The sequence below is a fragment of the Physeter macrocephalus genome, chromosome 2, assembly GCF_002837175.3.
Source record: "Physeter macrocephalus isolate SW-GA chromosome 2, ASM283717v5, whole genome shotgun sequence".
NCBI lineage: Eukaryota > Metazoa > Chordata > Mammalia > Artiodactyla > Physeteridae > Physeter > Physeter macrocephalus.
The window spans coordinates 36152340-36180208 of NC_041215.1; the positions used below are offsets into that span (position 1 = coordinate 36152340).

A 27869-nucleotide genomic window follows, 5' to 3' on the forward strand; every position below is an offset into this window, starting at 1 on the left:
ATGCCACAAAGTGGTTGAGTTGGGATGGTGAGATTTTATGATTATTTATTTCCTTTTTCACTCTTTTGCAAGTTTTTGTAATATTCTTATGTTCCTTTTACTATTTAAAAAAGTCAGTTTCTTCTCTCCTCATAACCTTCTTGCCAAGAAATAAAAATTGGCATAATGTAACTGTCAAAAACAAACATCAGAAGCTTTTAGAGGGTTTTTAAACTTTGTGGTAGATGTAATCACATAGTTGACCACCATGTAACCTTGTTGTTTTAGATCTAAAGTTTTTTTGAAATGTTAAGAGGGCTGATTGGTTGTGTTGGATGTGTTGTCTCCCCACCCCATCTGCCCCCAAAGAAATCAACTGTTTTCTGTTTGTCTCCAGATTAATGTTTTATCTTTTGATCTCTGTAGTGCAATTAAACTGAGGCCAAAGGAAGGGGAGACGTACTTTGATGTCGTGGCCGTCGTTGACCCTGTCACCAGAGAAGCGCAGAGACTTGCCCCGTTGCTTTTGGTAGGGACAACTGCAGAGGCAGTTCCCTTCATCTGTGTCACATCGTATTTACCGGAAGTGGTCCCATACCCTGAGATTCTCTGCGAGCATCATTTTCCCTTAGTTATCTTTAAATGGCATTGGAAAGTATTACAGGGCATCTTGGGCAGAGCAGATGTTTTCATAAAGATTAGTAATGGCTCTGAAAACAACTTAATAACCTCTGAAAGTAGGTACAAGTTTGGTTGATTACTTCATGTAATTAAGAAAAAGAATTATCTTTATTCAGAGCAAAATGTCTTTGAATTAAATTTATTTTTGCCATACTTTATATTGGCAAGGAGTAAAAAGGTAAAAGCATTCTGCTTTATCATTTTCCTTTCTTATAACTAGCATTTTTTTTGTAACGTGTCGTTTTTTTTTGGGGCTGCGTCGCATGGCTTGTGGGATCTTAGTTCCCCGACCAGGGATTGCACCTGGGCCCTCGGCAATGAAAGCACCAAGTCCTAACCACTGGACCACCAGGGAATTCCCTGCAGAATGTCTTTTAGATATGTTATAAGATACTGCAATTTAAAAAATTTTAAAAGAACTCTGCCAAAAATATAGTTGCCTCAATTTCTTTTTGAGTTGTGTTTTTTATTTTAAAGTTCTTTTGAAGTATAATCAGTTAACCTTTTTTGTGGGTATTTGTATGTGTTTTTTCCTATGATAGTCTGTAAGCTGCACTGATGAACCTTTAAGCTCTTCCTTGTGTAGACAGCTATATCCATTGCCTGTCTTGCTTCCCCACATATATGGGGAGCAGTTATTTGCAATGACCTATTTCCCATGTTTTTGTCCACGTGATATGTATGTGTGATTTAGATTGTGCACTAGAGCTGTGATTTCTAGGGATTTATCCAGTGCAGACTTTATAACATTTATTATCTTTGTATTTTTGCTTGAGATATTAAGAAATGTTCTCTCTCCTAACTTAGTGTCGATACATTTCTGAAGAGACAGTGTAAATATTGTATCTCAAATATCAGTCACTTTGTAGGGAAAATTTTTATGTTTTGTCATTTGGTTTGCTCTTTTAGGTTTTAACTCAGCTGATCAACATGAATCTAAGAGTATTTATGAACTGCCAATCTAAACTTTCCGACATGCCTTTAAAAAGGTAAAACAAACTGGTTAAGAAATCAACCCCTGGAAAAAAATCACACTCAATCTGAAAGCTGAAATTGAATGTCAAGGATCCAAATGGGTTTATATATGGACCTCATGTTTGAAAAAAAATCACTTATTATTTATTTTTTTTTTTTTGTGGTATGCGGGCCTCCCTCTGCTGTGGCCTCTCTCGTTGCGGAGGACAGGCTCCGGACGCGCAGGCTCAGCGGCCATGGCTCACGGGCCCAGCCACTCCGCGGCATGTGGGATCCTCCCAGACCGGGGCGCGAACCCGGTTCCCCTGCATCGGCAGGCGGACGCGCAACCGCTGCGCCACCAGGGAAGCCCAAAATCACTTATTTTGAAGTTCAGTTTTCCTAAATTTCTAAGAACTAATCAAAAGTTCTAAGAACTTAGTGTGAGCGTGAGAGCACTTAAAGGTGGAATTAGGGACTTCCCTGGTGGTGCAGTGGTTAAGAATCCACCTGCCAACACAGGGGTCACGGGTTCAAGCCCTGGTCCGGGAATATCCCACATGCCACGGAGCAGCTAAGCCCATGCGCCACAACTACTGAGCCTGTGCTCTAGAGCCTGTGTGCCACAACCACTGAGCCTGCATGCCTAGAGCCCGTGCTCCGCAACAAGAGAAGCCACTGCAATGAGAAGCCGCGCACCGCAAGCAAGAGCAGCTCCCGCTCGCCGCAACTAGAGAAAGCCTGCGCGCAACAACGAACAACTACTGAGCCCGCATGCCTAGAGCCCGTGCTCCGCAACAAGAGAAGCCACTGCAATGAGAAGCCGCGCACCGCAAGCAAGAGCAGCTCCCGCTCGCCGCAACTAGAGAAAGCCTGCGCGCAACAACGAAGACCCAACGCAGCCAAAAATAAATTTAAAAAGTAAAATAAAAAAAGTGGAATTAACCCAGGCCACTTGCACCTGTGGTTTGCTTTCTTTCCTTTTTTTCTGTTTTGGTCAGAATTACATAATTCTCTAAAAACATTTGAATCAATGTAGCTATTAAATTTACGTTAAAATGTGCTGTGGTGTAGAAAGACACTTGTCTATACTTCTTCTTAGAAGAGCAGTCATTTCTAAGTTGGGATGTATGTGGCTCATTTGCATATATCGTGAAAGGAAGGCAGGCTTACCTGCATACTCTCTGAGCTTTGGAATGGTCATTTGTGAAACAGGTTGCCTGGAAAGTAGTCAGTAGTAATAGTGTAGCACATCTGGGGGCTGTGGTAAATTGCCACCTTGCGAATGTGCTGGCTTCTATAGGTTAGATTCTGAGTGAATTGAAGCCATGTTTGAAAGTGACAGAAGGGTTCCAGCTTTCACCATTATCCTCAGATAGGAGCAATGTTTAAATGATTGCATACAGTGTTTTCAGGGCACGCCTGAGAACTCAGCCACCATTTAGGACTTTGTTTTTGAGAGAAAGGAAAGTGAGTTTCTTTCACCAAGGGGAGGCAAGTGCTCAGGACATGACTGTGACTCCAGCAGCGGCTACCCCCATCCCCCCATCCCCCAACAGGGCAGGAAGGAAGGACCTCCCCTCCCAGCCCCACCTCCCCTGCTCTCCTCTCCCGTCTGCAACAACCACAGGACGTATAGTTAGGTCAAGAGGTAGTTTTGGAAACACTTCTCAGTCTGGAAGGAAGCCCTTCCAAATCCAGTTTGTCTTAAGCCAGTTGTTTACCTGTGTGGATGTGTGTAAACTCAAGGACTGTGGTTGCATTGAAAAAAAATTCACATCTTTCTTTTCCATTTCAGCTTTTACCGTTATGTCTTGGAAGCAGAGATTTCTTTTACTTCAGACAATAGCTTTGCTAAGGGTCCAATAGCAAAATTTTTGGATATGCCACAGTCTCCTCTGTTCACTCTGAACTTGAACACACCTGAGAGTTGGATGGTAGAGTCTGTCAGAACGCCATATGACCTTGATAACATTTACTTAGAAGAGGTAAGGATATCTTTGCTTCCCAGTGTCTAACCACATGTAAAGCCTGTTGAAGATGTAGTGGTGGTAGTCTCTGACTGAACAGACTGGATCACAGTCTAAGTGGGCTTCTGAGACAGTAGTGTTCAGGTATAATTGTATTTTTATAAATAACAGCCTAATAGATCTAATTCACATACCATAAAATTCACCCTTTTAAAGTGTACAGTTCAGTAGTTATAGTATATTTACAGAGTTGTGCAGCCATCACCACTGTCTAATTTTAGAATATTTTTATCACCCCTAAAAAAAACTCCATACCCATAAGTAATCACTCCCCATTCCCCTTGCCCCTGGCAACCACTAATCTACTTTCTTTCTCTATGGATTTGCCTGTTCTATTACATTTACCTAAATAGGGTCATCTATTTTGTGACTGGCTTCTTTCACGTAAATTATTTTCAAGGTTCATTCATGTTTTGGCATGTATTAGTACTTCACTCCTTTTTATTGCCAGGTAGTATTCCATTGTATGGATACACCGCATTTTATTTATTATTTATTTATTTATACGTCACTGATAAACATTTGGGTTGTTTCTACTTTTTTACTAGTATGAATAATGCTGTTATGAGCATATGTGTACAAGTTTTTGTAGATATGCTTTTATTTCTCTTGGGTATATACTTAGGAGTGGGATTGCTGGATCATATGGTAATTTTATATTTAACTTTTTGAGGGATTACCAAGCTGTTTTCCAAAGTGACTGCATCATTTTTCATTCCTGTCCTAATGACAAATGATATTGAACATTTTTTCATGTGTTTATTGGCCATTTGTGTATCTTCTTTGGAGAAATGTCTATTCAAATCCTTTGCCTATTTTTAAAAATTGGCTTGTCTTTTAATTGTTGAATTGTAAGAGTTCTTTATATATTCTGGATACAAGTCTCTTGTCAGATACATGCTTTACAAATATCTTCTCCCATTTTACAGGTTGTCTTTTCAATTTTTTGATGGCGTCCTTTGAGGCACAAAAGTTTCTAATCTTCGTGAAGTCTAATTTACCTATTTTTTGTTGCTTGTGCTTTTGGAGTTATATCTAAGAAACTGTTGCTTAATCCCAGGTCACAAGGATTTACTCCAGTGTTTTCTTCTAGGTCTTTCATAGTTTAAAACTCTTACATTTTACTTCTTTTGGAGTTAGATTCATTTTGAGTTAGTCTTTGTATATGGTGTGAGGCAGAGTTCCAGCTTTATTCTTTGCATGTGGATATCCAGTTGCCCTAGCACCATTTGTTTTAAAAACCTATTCTTTCCCCCACTGAATGGTCTTTACATCTTTTTCAGAAATCAGTTAACCCTAAATGTGAAGGTTTAGTTCTGGCCTCTGAATTCTATTCCATTGGTCTCTGTGTCTGTCCTTAGGCCAGTACCACAATGTCTTATTTACTATAGCTTTGTAGTAAGTTTTGAAATTAGGAAGTGTGAGTTTTCCAGTTGTGTTCTTCTTTTTCAAGATAGTTTTGGCTATTTTGGGTTCTTTGCATTTTGGAATCAGCTCGTTAATATCTGCAGAAGAGGCTGCTGGGATTTCAATAGGGATTGCATTAAATCCCTAGATGAATTTGGAGAGATTGCCATCTTAACAATATTAAGTGTTCTGAACCGTGAAAATGGGATGTCTTTCCATTTATATAGGTCTTTAATTTCTTTGAACAATATTTTGTCATTCTTAGTATACAAGCCTGTATAAGATCATGTCATCTGCAAATAGAGTTTTACTTTTTCTTTACAATCTGGATGCCTTTTATATACTTTTCTTGCCTGATTGGAAAATTTTGAAATTACTGATTCAATCTCTTGTTGTAGGTCTGTTTAGATTTTCTATTTTGTCTTGAGTCAGTTTTCAAAGTTTGCGTCTCTTAGGAATTTATCTATTCTATCTAGGTTATCTAATTTGTTGGCATATAGTTATTCATAGCATTTTCTTATAGTCTTTTTTATTGAATAGTGATGTTTCCTTTATCCTTGCTGATTTCAGTAAGTTGGCTCTTCTCTCTTTTTTTTCCTGGTCAGTCTAGCTAAAAGTTTGTCCATTTGTTGATATTTGTGAAGAACCAGCCTTTGGTTTCATTGGTTTTTCTTTATTGTTTTTCTGTTCTCTGTTTCATTTATTTCCATATAACTGTATTTGAAGTCTCTAAGGTAAGTGGTCCTTTTTCCCTAATCCATTTTCAGAGATAGTGCAATTTCATTTCACTGATGTCTCTTCCCAGCCCTCACTCTACACGTAGCTCAGAGTGTATTAACAAAGGAATTAAAAGACATGGTCTTTACTTCCAGGGAGCTTACGGTGCCTCAGAGCCTCCTTCCTTTTTTAAAACATTTGTCTCTGTGTCTGCCTTAAATATCTCTTATTACAATTGAAGCCTGTTTTCTGATTCTGTCTTCTGGGGAATTGGGAGACTGGAAACTTGAAGATAGTTACCAAAGGAATTAGCAGCCCTCTTATCATGAGGTTGAATGACTCTAGTTTCTTTAAGTAGAAACCCTTAGGTACTAAGTTGGTGGCAGGGAGAGAGAGAGAAAGAGAGTGTGCGCGCACGTGCGTGTGTATGTGTACATAGATACACACCATATTTTTAACAAATAGAGAACCCTTGAAGAACCAACTCTTGTTGAAGAGACCACACAAAGCACTAAAGAATGGTGCACAGAAGTATAGATCAAATGCAAAGCAGGTTTCTTCCGGGGCCTTCCCTGGTGGTCCAGTGGTTAAGACTCCGTGCTCCCAATGCAGGGGGCCCGGGTTCGATCCTTGGTCAGTGAACTAGATCCTGCATGCCACAACTGAAAAAAGAAAAGATCCCGCCTGCTGCAACTGGAGTTACCACACGCCTCAACGAAGATCTTGCATGCTACAACTAAGACCAGGCGCAGCCAAATAAATAAATAAATATTTTTTTAAAACCCCAAACAAAAAAACAAAGTAGGTTTCTTCCGTATGTCCCAGAGATTTTGCTCCTCTTTCTTAGGCTTCCTGCAGTTTCTCTGCGTTCCATTGAAAATACAGAGCCTGAGACTTGTGAGCATGTGGAGCATTGCAGTGACGTGTGAGGCTCCAAGCAGCGCACTGTTCGGGTTAGGTAGCGAATAAAGCCAAGCCTCAACTAGCCTGGGATAGAAACTCTTTAATTAGCTAAAGCCAAGCTGCCCGAAGACTTTGTAGTTGTATCCTATTTTCTGCAAGAAATTAGCAATAATTTAGGCAGTCGGTGCAGAACGTGAATGGTTTTATGCCATTATGGAGCCATTAACTTCATCTTGGACATTTGCATTTAGAATAGCAATATTTTCAGCTATATTCCAAAGGCCAAGATGAATTTGCATTGCTCTCTGATGTTTTTCTGATCTTTCTCATTGTTTCTCTCTTTTCTCATATGAGCTAATCCTTGTAGGATTGTTTTATCTATCTTCTCCATTATTTGCTTTTAGATCTGTTCATTCATTCGGCAGTTTTATCTTACATGCTTTTTTCCCAGTACTACTCTTGTAGATTAGCATCTTATCCTCTCTGTACTTTTGGGATAATCTCCTTATTGTTATTTTCTGTGTCCTTTTTCCTGACTCTCCTTCCAACCCACCGTAGTTTCTAAAATTGTGTACTCTTGTTAACTACCAGCACAATCAAGATACAGAGCATGTCCATCACTCCAGAAGGTTCTCTCATGCCCCTTTGCAGGTAACCCCTCCTCCTCCCCCTGGCCCCAGGCAACAGCTGATCTGCTTTTTATCCCTATAGTTTTGCCTCTTATTGAATTTTTTATAAATGTGATCATATGGTATGTTGCCCTTTATGTCTGGTTTCATTCACTTTGCATATGCATTTCAGATTCATCCGTGTTGTTGCATGTATCAGTAGTTTGTTTCTTTTTATTGCTGAGAGGTCTTCAAGTGATTTAATTTTGATATTGCAGGTGGACAGCGTAGTGGCTGCTGAGTATGAGCTGGAGTACCTGTTACTAGAAGGTCACTGCTATGACATCACCACTGGCCAGCCCCCACGGGGACTGCAGTTTACCTTAGGAACTTCAGCCAAGCCAGTCATCGTGGACACTATTGTTATGGCTAATCTGGTAAACAATCAGTGCATCCGGTGGTGATACTCAGTCTTGTTAATTTGGGCACTGCAATTTATGATAGAGCAATTAGCATTCTGAACATGAGGGAGATTAAAATTCATGATGGACTGAATTTGGTCAATATAAAAATCAACAGTTTAGTTAAACTTGTAGATTGGAATTACATGACAACTTAAAGGAAAACATGCTAGAATATTCTACTCTAACCAGATTGGCTCTTAAAAAAGTATTGCTTATGAGCCGACAGCGTTTTTCCCTTCTTTCTCTTTTTTTCTTTTTGAGATTTGAAGCTTATTCGCACATCATACGTTGCTTCTTCACTGAAGTACAGCTAAAGGGCAGGCTTCTTGGCTTGACAGGCCAGTATTTTGCTAGTGTTTCTAATATGTAGATTTTAAGAGTTGCATTCGTTTGTTAACCATCTTATTTGAAATAAAGGTGACTGATATTTCAGAAAAAGAAATAACTGTCCCTCAGAAACAGCATTTTGATGTTTTTAAGAGCACTAAAATTTGTCTTGTCTTCTTGTCCTAGGGCTATTTTCAGTTAAAAGCCAACCCAGGAGCTTGGATTCTCAGACTAAGGAAGGGACGTTCTGAAGACATTTATAGAATCTACAGGTAGGATTAAGTGATGCAGGTACATTTTTTTTAGAACATTCTGCAATGAGAATCAGCTTGAATTGAATACTACACTGGCAATTACCCAGGCAATAAGAATTTAATTTGCAATTGTATGTGTGATGAAACGGTGCTTATCTAGGAAATTAAATGTGGGAGACTTGTCAGGGTATAATTGGATAACAAGCAGTGTAAATACTAACAATATATATAGTCAAGTTTGACCCTCCGGTCACTCTTTCGTGCTAACAGTATCCCAGGATCAAATCATTCTGTCACTGTGATGAAAACCACAGGCATATGAGAAAGTGAGTCATTTCAAGAAAGGAGAAAAGAAATGAAGAACAGTCAGACTTTTCAACCCTGGATAGTATATTTCTCTACCCTGAGTGAGTTGCAGATTGACAAGACATGTAAGCTTTGGCCGTGGAACCTTGGTGCGAGCACTTGTCTTTCCAGGTCTGAGGTGGTACAGAAAGATTCCCAGAGCATCGTCGGTAACCTGCTTTTTGCTTTAAGGTTTGCTACAAGTGACTGTTAGTTTAAAAAAATTATACTGCCTTTTAAAAAGGTGTGATCTAAATTCTGCTTAGCACAATTTAAATTAGTATTAAGCTATGTGAGAAGAGTTCATGCCAATTCATTTCGGGAATGATTTCCGTTAGAGTTTATTTGAAAACATCATCCTGTTGTGTCTTCATCGTAGCTTCATAGTCTTTACTGACCCACATGAAAGCTATGTGGATTTCTGCATATTTCTTACCAAGAAAGTAGAAGATTTTTGTATTATAGTAAAATCTTCATTGTACATAGTAGGGTTTTCGCCTATTAATGTTTTCCCCAAAAGCTTATGTGTTGTCTTTCTAAACTCCGTCCCTGCTGTGTGCCCTCTTCCTGGCCAGTCCTACGGTGGCCAGCACCTCACGGTCGCAGGCTTTCTTCCTCCTGTGCTTCCCAGGCTCTGGAATGTTTCATGCTCCCTGTCAGGATCTCAACTTTGCCTGAGAACTTTGCTCTCTGCTGGATGACAGTGAATCCAGTGAATTCATGTTCTATCGTGGCTTTTTGTAGTTCTCACCTTAAAATTTGGTGACTGGTAATTTTAGGCATTACAGTTGATTAGTAGGGAAATACTATTTTCAGTTTTTCCTCCTCTGCCCTGTCTGCTTGCAGACAGAGCTCGTTAGAGTTCTTCCTCCAGAGGATGGGTGCCAGATTGAGTGCGGGGCCTAGGCTTGGCTGTGTGCCTCCAGGAAGGACAGAGCAGAAGCATTTACAAAACTCTGAAGTAGAGCCATGTCTTGCTACTTGCCCATTACAGAGCAGTAGTGATGCGTTTCCGGTGACGGTGCGGGGGCCCAGGCCCCCAGGTGCTCCTTTATCGAAGGGCGGCGTGCTTGGCTCAGACCTTGTGAACACAGACAGTGGTTCCGTGCTCATCTTCTGCTTGCCGGCGCTGGGAGCCTCTCACTCTATGCAAGGTCATTCGAAGAGGGACTCGAGAAGGAAGTTTGGGCTGTGACCGATTGGCATACTCAACGTGTAAGGATAGAGGTTTTGACAAGTGCTTCTGCGTAGCTTGAAGGGGTTTCCTGCAGATTGTGAGAAAATAATTTGTTCAGAGAAATCTCCTTTATGATAAAGATGATGGACAAATATGGGGGGTTGATATCAGACCATTTACTGCATTTTGAGACCTGTGATTTGTGATATCTATCTTCCTGTCTTTTCTAAGTCACGACGGTACAGATTCTCCACCTGATGCTGATGAAGTTGTTGTAGTCCTCAACAACTTCAAGAGCAAGATTATTAAAGTGAAGGTGAGTTTGGTATATTAAGGCAGCCACTCTATTAAAGTTGGTAAAAGTAGCAGTAACTTGGTATTTAGTAGCTGTTATGTAAAAATACATTATCTTGAAACCAGCCCCAAACTATGTGAGGTGATGGAATGTGTTAACTCCAGAAACAGTGCTGTTATTGTGGTGATCGTTTCACAGTATATACCTATACCAAGTCATCACGTTGTATACCTTAAATTTACAGGTGTTATTTGTTGATTACATCTCAGTAAAGCTGAAGAAAAAAGAAAGAAACCAGCCCAAGACTTTAATTCACCTTTGGAATTTTACTGTAGTGTTTATAGGAATGCACTTGAAATGTAAAATGTCTTTTGTAAATAGGAGTTTGTGGCTTTCTTCACCTGAGAGATTGCACCTTTTGGGTTATCTCAGTGAGCAGTACCAGTCTCGTTTTACATAAGACGTTTTCATAGATGCTGCTTTGCTTGTACAGCCACAGTTCACATTATTATTTATGATTTTATTCTCAGAAGATTGGAAAGAATGCCAATGAGAATTTCACCACTAATAATAAATGGTAGCCTTATTTAATTTCTTTTCACTTCTGCTTTCTGTTCTCAGAATTTTGAAGTTCCTAGTGCCTTAAATTCAAGTAAAAGGTATTATGGGATAAATAATCATTATACACAGTAAAATCGAAAGCAGACGACACACAGTTGAGCAGAAAAATGATCCCTGTGCTGTCGAGAAGATTCGACCCCTGTTTGTACTAGTCAGCCCTGATACAAGGCTGTCACATGAGATGACTCCTTCCTGACAGTGAGAGCTCGTGTGTGCTGCCCTCTTTCCCTAGAACTAGCGGTTAGCTTGCTGAATTGTGCTCTGATTTTACTCAGACCGTAAGGTTCTCTGCCCGTTTTTCAAACCGAAAACAGTTATTGTCTAATTAAAAGAGGTTGCTCTCTCCTCACTTAAGATTTTAATGTGATATGATGAGCACAGTTGTTGAATACGCCTGGACTCGGGGCGGATTGTACCTGCTGGCAGCATCATTCCCTCCCTAGTGTTGTCCGTGTTCACAGTGTGTGTCTGGGAAGATCAGTCTCATGCCTGTTAGACCCAGTAGGGGGAATCCGATCCATCACGTGTGACTGATTGCAGGTTCAGAAGAAGGCAGACATGGTGAATGAAGACTTGCTGAGCGACGGAACTAATGAGAATGAATCTGGATTTTGGGACTCCTTCAAATGGTAAACTGGCATCATAAAGAAGTAATGTTTTTAAGGAAAAACTGATACATAAGCACCACCCCTCCCTTCTTTTGAGTATAATAATCCTGTTTGGGTTTTTCAGATTCTGCTCTGTGCAATGAAATCTTGCACTTGTACTTAGAGTAGATGAGTGTTTCCCACTGATAACTGAAAGAGGTTATCGTACCCTCATGGTGGGGTTACTTCTGTGCCCTAGTTCTTGACTGCTGTTGGATTTTGCCTGCTGTTTGGAGAGCTGAGTGGTAATTGCTCAGTTAACCTTTCATTGTATGTCTTGCATTCTGTGGACTAGCCTGTGTCCAGTCTTCTCCTAAAGCTACACGAGGCCCTATGGGCAGCCTCCCTCTCGTTGGGCAGCCATCCCCACCTCTCGTCCTGTGGGCTGCTTTTGCCGGCCCTGCGCTCTCGGGAAGGAACAGGGATGGGGAAGCACCGTCTCCTTCCCTCTCCCCTTAAAGGGCAGTGTGTCTGTACCAGTGTTTCAAGCGTTCTTGTTTTTACCTTTCTTGTTAATAGGGGCTTTACAGGAGGACAGAAGACTGAGGAAGTGAAACAAGAGAAAGATGACATAATTAATATTTTCTCTGTCGCATCTGGTCATCTCTATGAAAGATTTCTTCGGTTAGTCATGTTGGTTATTTCAGAATATATGCATGAATTTGTTACAGGATTCTTATTTAGGGAGTACGTGTTTTATGGGATTCTGCCTGTTTAACTTCTGTGTATTTGACACACTCTAAGGATTGTGACTAGATTACCATATATAATTGTATTTGTTTTGATCCAGCCAGCCTCATGAAGGGGAGCTAAATGCATCTGTGTACCTATTACAAGGCTATAAACATATTTCAGTATCACTGTGCACACATCATAAAGCATGGTGTTTAATTGTCCGCCAAGCATCACTTAAACCAGAAATTAGGAGGTTAACATAGAGAATAGAGGTGGAATAGGGCCACGGACCTGCCTTCTGAAGATTCATAGGATGTTAGAGCCAGGAGGGATCTTAATTCCGTTTTATAGACAGGCTGAGATTCAGAGGGTGGAAGGATTCGCCTGAGGTCACACAGGCTCTGAGAGCAGAGGAGAGGCACAGGCTTGGGCTGGTTGACACAGTGGCTGCCAGGGGGAAGGCCCTCAGGGCGCCTTGTTGTCAGTGGTCAGGAAGGCCTTTGCCTGAGAGTAACTTTCCTAATGCCAGGGTTCTTTTTCCTTGTAATTTTCCACTACAAATCTTGTATAGCAACTAATCAAGATGTCATTTTACTCATGTTTAGCCCTCATATTCCCCCAAGAAATAATATCTGACCTAGAATAGTAATGTCAGATGTCCATAACAACTGAATTTAATTAAATTCCTTGACTCAAAATTTGCTTTTGTTTGTCTCCAAAGTAGGGAATCCTGAAGCTGTAACCACTTGCCATCCCCTTACCTCGCCCCGCTCTCCTCCCTGGCAGGCCCCGTCCAGGCCGTGGGGGGCAGTGCCGTGACGCAGAGCCGCAGGGCTTTTCCAGCTTCTTTTTAGGGTGATGTCGTCAGCTAAGCACAGCCTCCAGGATTCATTTGTACCCTAACTAATGTGTCAGTTCATGAAGCAGTTTATTTAAAGCTGTCACGTAATTAAAACATGCACCTTGATCAGTTTGGTATATTACTATAGGTAATCAGTAGTCCTTCTTTCCCATCCGGTGATAACGCTGTAAAAATGAATAAGGGCAGTTTTCCATTGTCCCCTACTCAGGGTCTCTCTTTGCCTAATGGAGCCACCAGTTAGCTCTGCCACAAAGAACACTGAGTGGTCTCTTGATGGACTCTCCTTGGTTTTGTTGAAATTGAAAAGATTTGGACAATTGTTATTATTATTTGCTTTTGTTTGACAGCATAATGATGCTATCAGTACTGAAGAATACCAAGACTCCTGTGAAATTCTGGTTCTTGAAGAATTATTTGTCCCCCACGTTTAAGGTTTGTTCCTCAGGCTTTGAAAAGGAAAACATGCTTATTAACGAGATATGTACAGTGTAATATACTTTTTGCTACTTCTATGTTATGTGTATAATTTAAAAATTTTCCTTGTATTTGGTTACCCTGATTCACCCGCATAATTCTGTGTTGATTATTCTTCCAGACTGGTCTGTTTGGGGGAAATAGTTGTTATAAAACTGAACACAAAATTATGACTTGTTTGAAGCTTGGCTAACATAGGAGGAGAGTCTGTATCTTTTGTTTTGATGGAGTAACATTCCTCCTCTGAGCGTGCATGTCCTTGTTTAATTAGAAAGCACAGTACAGGTTTCCAGTGAGAAGGATGGTTAGTTCTGTCATGAACAACTACCCAGTGATCTGTGGAAGTAAAGGATCAGCTGTGCAAAACAAAAACACTCTTGGAAAGTCTTCCGCTTTGTATCAGTTAGTATTTGTCATCTAAACTGATTTATTTGCATCTTTGTTGTTGTTGTTGTTCTTCTTCAAGCAGCTTTTAATGTACTCAGTAATATCTCTCTGAGAGAAGAGATTCACTTCTGGTCCCCTGAAAGTACTTACATGTAGAATCTGAAAGACTTAATGGCAGCAACCTTGTTCAGAGTACTTGGGTTTGCCGTGTCATTCCCTGGGCTAGACCTAGTGGTGAGAAAGGCTTAAAATCAAGCTCAAAAAAATGTTTTACTGAAATCAAGTTTCGACAGATAAAGTCCATTTCCCTTAAACACACACACACACACACACACAAATTAATTATCTAAAAGCCTTCACTTAAAGATTTCTGTCATCTCATGTGGTGATTACAAGTCATAAAAAAATGGGGATTTGACAAAAGTTTATATGTATTCTTTTATGTAGTCACGAGTGAGTCAGGGTCACATTTCTTTGTTAGACCACTGATCTGGTAAATGTGTTTTACTTGTGCCATAATCGTGGTTGGTTGACTTACTTGTTTTTCTTAATCAAAGTAAATGATTGTTGTTCCCTGTGTCTAAAAATAGGAGTTTATACCTTATATGGCAAACAAATACAGTTTTCAATATGAGCTTGTTCAGTACAAATGGCCCCGGTGGCTTCATCAGCAGACTGAGAAACAGCGCATCATCTGGGGTTACAAGATCCTCTTCCTGGATGTGCTCTTCCCGCTGGTTGTTGACAAATTCCTGTTTGTGGATGCCGATCAGGTAAGCTCTTAAAGACTGGGCTTCAGCAGTTTGTATTAAAGGCATTGGACTTGCTTTCCATTTTTAAATGACTTTATCTTTCCAATTATGGAAAAATACATGCTTAGTTTACATTATTTAGAGTATATGGAAATGTATCACCCAGATGTGATCACTTTTAAAATTTGCATTCGACATACCTCCTTTTCATCTTTTTTCCTGTTGCCTCTTTTACGTAGTTGTGATTGCATTGTGTATGCAGTTTTGTATCTTAAATTTAGTTCATTTAACATACACAGTAACAATTGGGAAATTCATCAGTTTAACACAGTGCTTGCCATCATCTCCAATTATTTGCCCCAAAGCTGGAAGTTATTGACAAGGGTAAGAGAGAGGAAGTGCAAGTAGGTGGCCTTGATAATGTGGAACTCTTCAGAAGTTCATCCTGCTGTCAAGATTTGACTTAATTAAAAGGAACACACTTAATTTTAGAAAATTAAAATTTCTAATTTTAGAAATTTTAGAGCATACAAACTCAGAAGTGTAAATATACTTCTACCCTACAGCCTTTCTCCTTACCCTGAGCTGGCTGAAACCTGAGTTCCTCATCTGAATGGAAGTGGTGTAATGTGTGCAAGTCATTTGGACAAAGCTTCATCCAGCTCTTGGGAATTCTGCCCCCTCTGGCTCACTTATATCACAACTGGCTCAACCTGAAGCACGCTTTCCTAGTTTTAATGTAATCACACTTGATCCTTGCTGAGCACTTAGTGTGTGCCAAGCGTCATTCCCCATCGTTCCCCGTTAGTTCATGTAGTCCTCCCAGCAACCCTTGAGAGTTCCATTTTAGGTGAGGAAACTGAGTCACAGAGAGGCTGTGCAATGTATCAATTATTAATTTGTTTTATTTCTGCTTTTTTTTTTTTTTTTTTTGAATGCTTAGAATACTCTGTGCCAAGCACTAGGCCAAGCGTCTTAACACGCTAGTGAGGGCAGTCAGCCTAATCAGTGGAGGAAGCGAGGCTCGAGCTGGGTCTCATGCCTGTGCCGCTGACCCCTGAGCTCCCCTCCGTATTTTCTGGAACCTGCTGTCAGCATGACTGTTGAACAAACGACTGTGATCCTCTCTCCTTCAGATTGTACGAACAGATTTGAAAGAGTTAAGAGATTTCAATTTGGACGGTGCTCCTTACGGTTATACTCCTTTCTGTGATAGCCGCAGAGAAATGGACGGCTACAGGTTCTGGAAGTCGGGGTACTGGGCCAGTCACTTATCCGGGCGAAAGTATCATATCAGGTACTGAAAAAGGAGTACTTCTAATGCTGTTGTTTGATTTTCTTTAAAAGTAATTTTGTATGTTTAAAGTTGTGAATAGGTAATACATTACTGTGGTTCAAAAATAAAAATTAAAAACCATACACAGTGAAAAGAAATCTTCCGCATTCTGTCTCTCTTCTTCCCAGTTCCCACTCCCACAACAGATAAAATCCTCTATTAATTTACTGTGTGTCCTTCCAGACTTTCTTAATTCTTAGGCAAACAACTGTGACTTCTTTTTTACACAGAATATATACTATCCTATTTATAGTTTTGTGCCTTGCTTTTTTTACTTGATGTCTCTAGGAGAGAGACCGTTTTCCTTTTTACATCAACATATTATTCCAGTATATATATTATTTATGGTCTTCCTATGACATACAATGTTGTAGTGAATAATTAAATACATAATTATGTATATTTCAAGTATATCTGTAGGATAAATTCCTAGAACTCCTAGGTTAAACAGTGATTGTATCTGTTGGGCATTTGTTGCTTTTCTACATTATCTTCTCTGGGCAGAGTGTGATTTGGAGAGTAGGGGGTTATGTAGGAAGCAGCATGTGTAGAGATAAATGTTGGGGTGTGGTGATTTCAGTATTGTACTTTATGTTCTTGGTCCAAAAGAACTGTAACATTTGGTTGTGTTTTTTTTTTCCCTCTAACATTTAAGACATCATCAGGATATCTTTGACTAATGGTTATCAGTCTTTATTACCAAATCTGTTGACATTTGCTAGGAATCTTTTATCAGAGATGATTTCCTTTGGAAGGCAATTACTTAAAGAACAGTGACAAAGTGAGCTTGTGGTACCAGAATATGGGTTTTGTCGTAACTTCCTTAGCCATCTTTGAAGTAGCACAGCCTGACTCTGAGCTCCACTGTAGACCTCAGCTTACCTTTTCACAGAGAAGCCAGAATGTTTGCCTAGTGATCTGTTCCATTAATCAGTGCGGTTACTTTTCCGGCCATAATCCATGGTTATAACAAATGGCTTTTCTCTGTCCAGTGCATTGTATGTCGTGGATCTGAAGAAGTTTAGGAAAATAGCTGCTGGTGACAGACTCAGGGGACAGTACCAAGGTCTGAGTCAGGATCCTAACAGCCTTTCAAATCTTGATCAAGTAAGTGGCCATTTTTTTGGTTAACCGTTTCAGTGATGGGTATACAATGTTGTGTCGGAAAATGAAGTAGTATTTGCTTCTCAATTCTCTCCTCTGTTGGGACAGTGTTTTGTGTCTTCATGGAAAGGAATTTGTGTGCGTGTGTGTGACATTTTTATCTGTCCTCAAGAGAGGACATAGTGGTGAAAAATGTCATGGGCCTGAGGTTGATTTGGGGAGGGAGATAGAAGGAGGACACTGCCACTCAGAACCATTACCCTATCTTTTCATTTTGTACCCAGCTAATCTGATAAATTTGTTCCTCTGCCTACTAGGGTCAGTGTATTTCTCTTCTTTAGGAACTAACTAGCTCAGGATTCACAGCATAGAATATAGTATCATAATTTCCCATTTTTTCCCATATCAGAAACCATGGTGTTTTTTAAGAAGTTTGGATGAGTCACTGTTTATTAATGCTAAACATTTTTTAGAGGTGAGATTATAGTTTGTGTTTTAGATACATAGTTTCACATATTTTGTTTTCTTAAGTCTGCCTTAAACATTTTTAAGCATTTGTGATATATAGCACCCATAAAGAAAAGTGAGTGTACAAAACAAAAATTTATAAATATATACATATTCATACGCATCAATGAATTACCACAAAGCACATGCCCATGTACTACCACCCAGTTTTAGAAATAACAACATTACTAGCATCCCAGAAGCCACACTCTTTAACAGAAGTATCCAGCATCCTGACTTTTGTGGTAATCACTCCGTTGCTTTTCTGTATTGAATTACTACTTACACATGTGTCCTTAAACACTATAGTTTCACCTGTTTTTTTCTGCCTGTCTTCAGTGGGATTATACAAGATGTACTCTTTTGAGTCTAACTTCTTCTGCTTAATGTTATGTTAGTGAGATTCATCTGTGTTGTTGTGTGAAGTGGTAGTATGTTTTCTTTATTGTACATTTGGGTTGTTTTCCATTTTTGTCTTCTAAAGATAATGCTGCTGTGATCATCGTTTATGCACATGTCTTGGTTGATGCACATGTATACGTATTTCAATTGTGTGTACAACTCCAAGTTGAATTGCTGGGTCCTCAGATTGGTCCATCTTTATCTTTACTAGATAATTCCAAACAGTTTTCCAAAGTAGTTCTGATTTATACTCCCGTCAGCAGTGTAAGAATTCCTGACGCTCTATGTAATTTTGAGTAATACTTATTGTTAATCTGTTAAATTGATAGATGTGAGCTGGCAGCCCATGTGGCTTTCAGTTAGAGAGTTTAATCCCTTTACATTTAATGTAATTATTAGTGTGGTAGGATTTACATCTGCCAATTTCCTACTTGTTTTCTATGTGTCTTTTGTGTTTCTCAGTTCTTCCATTACTGCCTTCATTAATAGATATTTTAATTCCCGTCTTGTTTCTTTCACTATATACATGGAGATTTTCCAGGGTTTTTGTTGTTGTTGTTGTTCTAGCCCAGTTGCTCTAGTCTGAGAAGGTATTGTGTATGATCTCAGCCATTTGAAGTTTGTTGAGCTTTGCTTGTTGAGCTGACCCAGATATGATCAGTTTTGGTAAACATTTCAACTGGTTTTATATTCTGCAGATTTTAGGTGTAATTTTTTTCTATGTATGTCCATTAGGTGAGGTTTAGTGGTATGTTGTTGTGTGTGTTTTGTCTGTTTTTCTATTAGTTACTGAGAGAATTGTGCTAAAATCTCTTTCCGTATTGTGAAATCTTTCTTGTCTTTGGTTTTGTCAAATTTTGCTTGATGTGCTTAGAGACTGTATCATTCGGTGCCCGAAAACTTAGAATATATATGTCTGACAAATTAACCTTTTATTATCTCTGTTAATGCTTTTTGGGCAGGGGCTTAAAGCATGCTTCACCTGGTATTAGTGTAGCTATGCTGGTTTTCCTTTTAGTTAGTGTTACATGGTATATTTTTTTATCCTTCTGTTCTCAATCATTCTTTATCCTTATGTTTTAGTTCTGTTTCTTATAAGTAGCTTATATCGATTTGTTTTTTCATGTGGTTGTGACAGTCATTTAATTTGAACATTAGTCCGTTTATAGTTAATGTAATCACCAACAAGTTTGGCTTGTGCATAGTCCTTCTGCTTATTCCATATGTCCTGTATTTCTTTTTTCCTCTTAGTCAGTTTCTTTCAGATTGATTGAGGATTTTTTCATAATTCCATTTTCCCTCTATTAAACTATACACTTAAAATATTTTTTTAATGATTAGCCTAGAGATTACAGTATGCATTTCTGACTTTGCAAAGGCTAATGTTAATTAGTGTATTTTACTCATCTACCAGACAGTGCAAAAACATCAGAACAGTTCTTCTCAAATTTTAGCATATATTAAAAAATCACCTGAAGAACTTATTAAAGCCTTAATCCCTGGGCCCCATCCCCCACAGGCTGATTCAGTAGGTATATGGTTGGGCCTTAGAATCTGCATTCCTAGCAAACTCTGTGCTGCCAGTCCACAGACTACATTTTGAGTATCATTGTCTTAGAACTCATTACTCCATTTATCCCTATCTCAACCTAAATACTTGGTTGCCATGTATTTTAGATCTGTCTATATTTTAAACCCCAGAAGTTATTCTTCTTGTTTAATACAGTCGGTATCTATTTAAATTTGAACTAACTCACATAGTTACCCTTTTGGTTACTCTGCATTCTTCCCTGCATTTCTGGGCTTCCATATTGGATCGTTTTCCTTCTACCTGAAGAAGGTCCTTTACTTAGTGTTCACTAGTAACAAATTCAGTTTTTGTTGTCCGAAAGTAACTGTATTTTACCTTGATTATTTTTTACTGTGGTAAAATATACATAAAATTTACCATTTTAACTATTTTTAAATGTTCAGTGGGATTAAGTACATTCACAATGTGCAGCTGTCCATCTCCAGAACTGTTTCATCATCCCAAACAGAAACTCTGTACCCATTAAACAGTTAACTCCCCTTTTCTCCTGCCCCCAGCCCCTGGTAACCTCTATCTATTTTCTGTCAGTATGCATTTGCTTATTCCAGGTACTTTTGGAATCATACAATATTTTTCCTTTTGTGTTTGTTTTATTTCACTTAGCATAATGTTTTCAAGATTCATCCATGCTGTAGCATGTATCTAACTTTTCTTCCTGTTAAGATCAAATAATATTTCATTGTATGTATATATATTTTGTTTGGATATTCATCTGTTGATGGACATTTGGCTTATTTCCATCTTTTGACTTGTGAATAATGCCTCTGTGAACATCGGTGTACAAGTATCTGTTTGAGTCTCTGCTTTCAGTTCTTTTGTGTATATACCCGGAAGTGAAATTATCGGATTGTATTGGTTGTTTGTGTCTTTGGACAATGGAACGTTTTAGTGTGTCAAACGCACAAGTTTTCCTGAGAGAAAAGCTTCAAAGCATAGAGTACAGCTGGCTAGAAAACATGTGGGCTTCATCTACCTGGGATCAAGCCTCAGTAGACAAGGTGGATTCAGAGCTTCCTTTAAGCCAAACCTTGAAGTACAAGAGCCACACTCGATGCTTAATTGGCTTTTAGAAGGCAGTACTGTTTTTCTTAGAATTGCCCTCATGGAGGGAATCTAGGTGCAGGCTATTTGTGTTTTAAGCTAAAGTTTTTCAGATGCTTATTGTGGGTAGATGTTTTATGGATCCTCTAAACTTTGTGGTTTTTAAAAACACCGTAAATAAATATTTTAGTTTCTCTAAGGTTTTTGGTACAGACCCTTTCTGTTTTAAAAATTTCTGATTGACATGTGATATGTAATGAGCAGCTAATTTGCTGTGCATTTATTTAAATTTCCCCTAGGACTTTATTTCTAAACATTTTCTTTTATATTTTATTGAAGTATAGTTGATTTACAATGTTGTGTTAATTTCTGCTGTAATGCAAAGTGATTCAGTTATACGTATGTATATTTTTTCTTTTTCATATTCTTTTCCATTATGGTTTATCACAGGATATTGAATATAGTTCCCTGTGCTCTACAGTAGGACCTTGTTGTTTATTCCCCTAGAACTTTAGATTGTTGTGTTTTATCTTCTCTTCCGAACAGGATTTGCCCAATAACATGATCCACCAGGTGCCAATTAAATCACTCCCTCAAGAATGGCTTTGGTGTGAAACATGGTGTGACGATGCCTCTAAGAAGAGGGCAAAAACAATTGATTTGGTAAGTTGTCGGTGGCTCTTTTCTGCATCTTAGTCCAGTCTGATGGATGACTAGATAATTTAGTCTTTCTCTTTAACTGTGTAGTTCAGGGGCTGCAGAACTTCTTATAGCAACCTCAGCAGGAAGCCAAATCCTCCAGTGTGTGATGGGCTTGTTTTCACTACTTAGAATTGGTGACGTTACCACTGATCTTCCAGATCACTCTCTGCCTTGTAATGTTTCCACTGTTTCTTTTCCTGCCTTCCAGTAGCACTCCACAACTTCTTTGCAGAAGCTTTGTACAGCCCACTCACTACCACACTGCTTCTGCTAATATCATTTGCTTCCTCAGTCTTGTAATTTTTGTCCAGTAAGGACTTGTAACCCAAGAACAGAAACACCTTTGAATTCTGTGTAACATACCCTTCCTTCACCTCAGTTGAAGTATGTTATTTTGGTTTTCACAGTGTAATAATCCAATGACCAAAGAGCCCAAGCTGGAGGCCGCTGTTCGAATTGTCCCAGAGTGGCAGGACTATGATCAGGAGATCAAACAGCTACAGACACGCTTTCAGGAGGAGAAGGAAACGGGGGCACTTCATAAAGACGCATCGGCACAAGAACCGAGCCGAGGAGGTACGTACAGGCTCTTGGCTTCAGGCAAGTACTTCTTGGCCTGTCTAATTTGTTTGTTGCAAAAGCAGAATAATGAATAAAAGGACTAGAAGAAACAGTTATTTAATCCTTCCATCCTGACATCTGCTAGTGTATATTGTTCACTTTCCTTATTCAGTTGGGTTCTAAACAGTATTTATTAATGCAATTGCTGCCCTTTTTTTCTTCTTTCTTTCTCTTTCTTTCTTTTTTTGAAGAAAGACTGCTTTCATTGTGATTATTGTTATTTAGGTTCATGAGTTTTGTGATACGTAAGCCAAACCTGACATTATTTGGGGGATCTCTTGTCAGATTCCTTGGTTTTTAATTAAATATGTCCAGGCACTAGTGAGTGAACACATTTAGGATCAAGACAGAGAACGTATTGATTTGAAAAATAGTATTCTAAGGACTAAATCTTCATATAATGTTTTCCCTACTATATGTGCATCTCGAATGGTAGCTGATGTAAAAAAATCATTAGAATACAAAAGTGACCTTTTGTAAACCCATTAATAAGCTGGGCTCTGGATTTTAATTTATTCAGCTCAAAACGAATTCTCAAAAAGCAATTATAGAACATGGATCTTGAGTGATTCTGAAGACTATGGCGTGATATTAAAATCACAGCTAAAAGGTTGGATATTCACCATAAAAATAAGTTCATGAGTAAAACCTCAAGGATTTTCATAGATAAATGGGCAAAGAATGTAGACATACTGTTTAAATAAGAGGAAAACACAAATATAAATGAATTTGAGGAAACAGTAATCAAATTAACGGAATCTATCATTAATACATACTACATAGAAAAAAATGTACATATTGATAGCCATTTGTTGGGGGAGATGGTGATGAACCTGTTCTGGGTGAACCTTGCTGAAGCTTTGTGCACTAGAACAGTCCTTGTTAGAAGGCAGTCAGTCGATTGTCGGGAGCCATTAAAATGCTTATATCCTCAGTAATTTCTCTCTCGAGAATTTACCTTGAAAGAAATAATTCAATACAAGAAAAAGTTACATACATGGAGAAATTTATTTTATTATTACTTGTAAACCAAAGGCATTAAAAAACAGTTTTAAACACCCCAAAATAGAGAATAGTAAATGAGCTACACTGCTACATAGGAAAATGTTTATATGTTATTAAGTGAAAAAAGAAGACTCCTGACTAAAAGTATGTGCATTTTTACTAGAAGTAAATATTGTGCTTGTGAAAACAATATTTAGATGGAGTTAGGGGTATGCAGGTAGTTTCCATGTTCTTAAAAATAAAAATGTCTTTTTTACTTTGTTTTTGCTTTCAAAATATAACACAAACACACTAAAACCAAAGCTCCTAAAAATTTAGAAAGAGAGATACAGCGGAGGTAGGGGCACAAATAATAGGTTTCGTACCAGAAAATGCCTAGTCTGTACTTTTTTTTTTTTTGGCTGTGTCGGGTCTTCGTTGCAACACTCGGGATCTTTCAGTTCGGCATGTGGGCTCTTAGTTGTGACGCGTAGGCTCCAGGGCGCATGGGCTCTGCGGTTGGCGGCACGTGGGCTCAGGCGCACGGGCTTAGTTGCCCCGTGGCGTGTGGGGTCTTAGTTCCCCGACCAGGTAGCGAACCCGCGTCCCCTGCGTTGGAAGGCGGATTCTTCACCACTGGACCGCCAGGGAAGTCCCTAGTCTGTACTTTTATAACTTGACAATAATTCCTTTTCTTTTCAATTGTTCTCCTTTTCTGTAGGACCTCAGAAACGTGAAGAATTATGATCTCCAGAGGAGGATAGGGAATTACACCATTTGAAGAACACTTTTTATATTAAATGCTAGTTTTTTCCAATCTGTCTATACAACTGCTGATGAACTGGCTGGGCAGGTGTGCCGCACCGTTCATTCTGACTCCTGCACGCTGGCGGCTCTGGATCTCTGGAGTCAAGGCTCCACTGGATTCATACCTCAGAGGAAGACAAGGGGCTGATCTTTGGGGGACTCTCTATAAAGAGCAGGCTTCTAACCAGAAGGGAAGATGGCAGAGGCAACTGGAAGAAAAAGAGCCCTGTGGTGCACACACCCAGGAGCCCACACGTGCCACACTGTCTCGGGAAGCCACCAGCCAGAGCCACCGTGTCCTTCCTTACCTCAGCCTACGGGCAGCGGAGCTCAGTCTGCAGCCTGGGCCGCAGGGCACGTGCCGCCCACGTCCGCCGCCAGAAGCTTTGCCCAAGGTCTGCGCGCCTCGGGGTCTGCGCCAGCATCCCCCTGTGCCCTTCCCCAGCATCAGGTTCACTGTCAGATTGAAACCCAACCAACAATCATGTGTCTTCAGGCTCGGCTCGGGGCCGATTAATTTGGGGTTAGGATGGGGGTGGGTTGGGCTGAGGGTCGGGAAAATGTCGGGAGTAGGAGGCTCTGGAGTGCTGGGGTGAGGGCGAGGAGGACCGGAAATCGGCCGTTCTTTTTTATAAACCGTCGGTACCATTGTGACTAATTTGAGATGAAGACGTTATCCTTATTCTCCACCCAGCCCCAGTGAACTTTTTAAGTAATTGTTTTGTAAGCAGTTTTTTAATTTGTGAAAGTCTTTGCTTTTCTCTTCCCACTTTCTTAAAAAAGAAGTCTGTTATTTCCTTACTGGATACAGCCATAGTAAGCCCCTCTAGTGACCCATCCTGAAGGGCTCAGGGCTCCTTCAGGAAGGTCACTGCATCATTTACCCTCTTCTTCTCCGCGGGATTTTTGTCTCTCAGACCCAGGGGAAGTTGGCTTTGACTTTTCTCGGCGGAAGACTCCCGGATCTGAGATCGGGAGAGATTCTGATTGTGTAATTCACTTTTTCTATACACTGTTCTATATTCCTTTTAGTTTAGTGCGGTGGGCTGCCTTTGACTTGCAGAAATGGCCAGTGTTCCACCCGTTCTGACTCCACAGAGTTGCGTCTTGAAGCAGGTTTGGCCCTTTGGTCATGGCTTTTCGTGTCTTCACTTCAGCAGCCCAGAAGGCAGCCTCTCCTGCTGGGTGGGCAGGGCCGGGAGGCGCCAAGAGGAGTCTCGCGGGTGCTGTCGGCCTGCGTGGCTGTAAGGCTGCAGGTCCTGCCCCCCGGCTGCCCAGGCTGCAGGGCACGGCAGCAGAGCACTCCGTGGACTGTGCCTCCTTCCAAAGTCTTAGGACAAATATCGAGGAATTAATTTTTTCCATATTCACACGCCAAAGTTAGCTCGGGAGTCTCTTAGTCCGAGGGAGCTTTTGAGCGTGCTTTTGTAGGTCCATTAAAAAACTGGGGAGGAGGGAGCCCGAAAGATTTTTAGATAAATCGATCCAAGACTAAAAAGGTCCCTCAGAGGTGTCGCTGTTGACAAAGACTCTAGCATGAGTTCCCCCCCAACGCTGGTCCTCCCCTGGTCAGAGCAGCTGAAGGGATAGAATCAGTGAGAGCGGAAAACATTCACTCAGGTCCATCTGAGGGTTAATTAAGCCCTCAGAGAGGATGCCCCTGCCGCCGCCACTTCTGTCTACAACCAGGGGCGCAGTTGTGCGTTTTCCCACTTCATTTTCTGGGAGGTTGAGTGGGAAATAACAAAAGTCACGGGGATGTGCTTTCTAAACGCTGGTTCCCTTGGGACGTGGAACAGGCCACCTTTCCACGTCTTTCTGCCTGGGCTCTTAGGCGTATCGTACATGAGGAAGGTGAAATCTGTTCCCTGTGTAGTGTGTGTGTCCTCGTTGCCCCTTATATTTGTCACCACCCTAAATTTAAGTCTTATTAACGGTTGAATCTAAACATGCGAGACCCCGCTTGCTTCTGAAACGGCCTAGGGCCCTCCTCGTGCCAGGAATATCTTGGTTCGCGTGGCATGAGCAACTTCCAAGACGAACCTCTAGCGCCCTGGGAAATGATACCGCCACTAAGATTCGGTCTTGCTCAGCTTTGTCTGCTCTCTCTACCGTGTGAAAGCAAATTGTGATGGGAAAGATAGGTAGGAGAGATTTTTCACAAGAAACATGAACTGATTTCACCGAGAAGTGCAAGCTTCCGGAAACTACTGGCAGTACGTTGTTTTCAACCATCTTTTCATACGTAATGGATTTGTTTCCCCTTCATCATGCCCTAGTGGAAACGTTTTCTTTCTGAATCAGTGCCAGAGCGATGTGACATAATGTGACACATCAGCACGACACGCAGCAGTGTGGGTTCTTGTGTCCTGCGAACAGTGGTAGTTGATGGAGGTCAGAACGGGTGCACGCGGCCAGCTCTCGGAGCTGCGGGGACGTGCCTGTGTTTCGTTTTAAAGCGTCCCGAACACTTGCCACGCTGAGAGCGCTGGTGCGGCAGTTTGCCACACGCCAGAGGGAGTGCTGAACCTGTCAAAATGGCACTTCCAACTGAAACGTAGAGCTGTTTGCCTGCCTACCAAGCGCACGTGCATCTGGTAGAGGCCCACGTACTGTGTGAGCTCAGCTCGGGGGCTGGAGGGGAGCAAAGGTTTCATAAAAATCAGGTAGTAGTTTCCAAGAAAGGAGCTTAATCGACTCTGCTGTCCTCAAGGCTCTCATATCATGAACCTTGTGAAAGGTCTGACGGAACGAACAACGTCTGTCTGGTTGCAGGGTTACTGAATGAAGGGCTGACGGCCAGGGACAGCAGTGCGGTTTCCAGAAGAGACTGGAAGGGAAATGAAAATCCCAGTTTCCTTCGGCTGGGAATTCCACTTTACTGACCTCGGAACTTGGAACGGGTCAGACCCCGCCCTCACAGCAACGAGTATAAGATGATTCCTCCTCCCCGACACCCGCCTTGGGAGTAAATTTGGCTACTTGAAAGCAGTTTTGTTTTTTTCCTGAAATTGCCATGGATGATTAAAAGAAATAATTCAACTCAAAAGAGTTTCAAGAGGACATCTCGTGCATTTTTCTGAGTAAAATGTTAGTGCTGTGGTATCAGATATCATGGAAGTGGAAATGTTTTGGCGAAGCTTTCTCTTGGTAACAACGAATGGAGGGTGTGTTGTGTGCAAAGTTATTTAAATATATTCCATTGTGTAATTTTAATAATTCGTTTTTTAAGCATTTGATTTTATGGGGACACTTGTGGGATGATAAGGGTTAATCAACTTGAGTATCGCCGTTTTGTGTCTAGTCTGGTGGGATAACCTTTTTAATTTAAATTCCTACTTTCCCAGTCTTGCTATAGTGAGGAAGGATCTTTATCAGGACTTTGGTAATAACCTGACTGAATTCCACAAATTCGACGTCATTAACTCAGGTCTTTGTTGGTACTTCAGAGTATCTGGAAGATACCAGTTTCTCTTTCATTATTTGGTCTTTGATCTCTCAATCTAATACAGAAATGACGCTTCTGGGTGGCGGTGAGTCAGGGCACTGAGTAGAGGATCTCTCCCTCTCAGCGTGTCACTGAGTGCTGACAGCTTATAAAAACAAACCACGAAATCAGCTTCAGGCACCTGCATGCTCCCCAGAAGCGGTCCGAAAGTGAAGCCATCCCCTGAGTCTTTTCCAATTACCTTGCAGCACAGAGGCCAAATGTGGCAGATTTAAGTAGGACACAGGTTAGGGTTTGCGCCAAGGCCTTCATCCCACCTGTAATTTATGCATTGCCTTACGTGTCACCTTTTAGATTTCCAGAGAAATGGACATAATTCCTCTTCAGAATAAAAATAGCAAAATACATTACCCTAAGGTCAGCAATTTGAGAAAAGATGATCAAGTACAGTGGTTTCCAACCAGTTGTTTTTGCTAATAATAAGGTAAACATGGAAAAACAAAGAAAAATATTAGAATTTTTAAAGAAACTATGTACTTAAAAAAAAAAAAAAAACCTTTGTATCTCTTCTATTTTACTGTAATCCTGTTCCATTAAATGCAACATAGGTCCAGGTGCTGCCCCTTGCTCGGGAACAAGCAGCGGGGCAGTAAAGTCTGCAGAGCCCTCTGCGCCTGAAATGGATTGAGAATGAATTTCCTGGTACTGTAATGAAAATAAGGTCTGCTCAACACAATAAACTTTTCCTTCTCTTCTTTAAAACCGTC

At 40.4% G+C, this 27869-nt stretch overlaps 1 protein-coding gene across 2 annotated transcripts in view; it reads left to right on the plus strand.

Annotated features, from left to right (window-relative positions):
• UGGT1 (UDP-glucose glycoprotein glucosyltransferase 1) overlaps nt 1–27858 on the plus strand; it is a 110308-nt gene extending 82450 nt beyond the window's left edge. For both annotated transcript variants that reach the window (XM_007127050.4, XM_007127051.4), the window contains 15 exons: nt 406–508; nt 1570–1649; nt 3413–3602; nt 7558–7716; nt 8257–8342; nt 10078–10162; nt 11303–11391; nt 11929–12033; nt 13294–13378; nt 14398–14580; nt 15696–15856; nt 16888–17002; nt 21087–21203; nt 21650–21818; nt 23569–27858. In XM_007127050.4, coding sequence (XP_007127112.1) covers nt 406–508; nt 1570–1649; nt 3413–3602; nt 7558–7716; nt 8257–8342; nt 10078–10162; nt 11303–11391; nt 11929–12033; nt 13294–13378; nt 14398–14580; nt 15696–15856; nt 16888–17002; nt 21087–21203; nt 21650–21818; nt 23569–23594 — 1753 coding nt within the window. In that variant the 3' untranslated portion in view covers nt 23595–27858. The remainder of the gene's footprint in view (nt 1–405; nt 509–1569; nt 1650–3412; nt 3603–7557; nt 7717–8256; nt 8343–10077; nt 10163–11302; nt 11392–11928; nt 12034–13293; nt 13379–14397; nt 14581–15695; nt 15857–16887; nt 17003–21086; nt 21204–21649; nt 21819–23568) is intronic.
• Nucleotides 27859–27869: the final 11 nt, after the last annotated feature.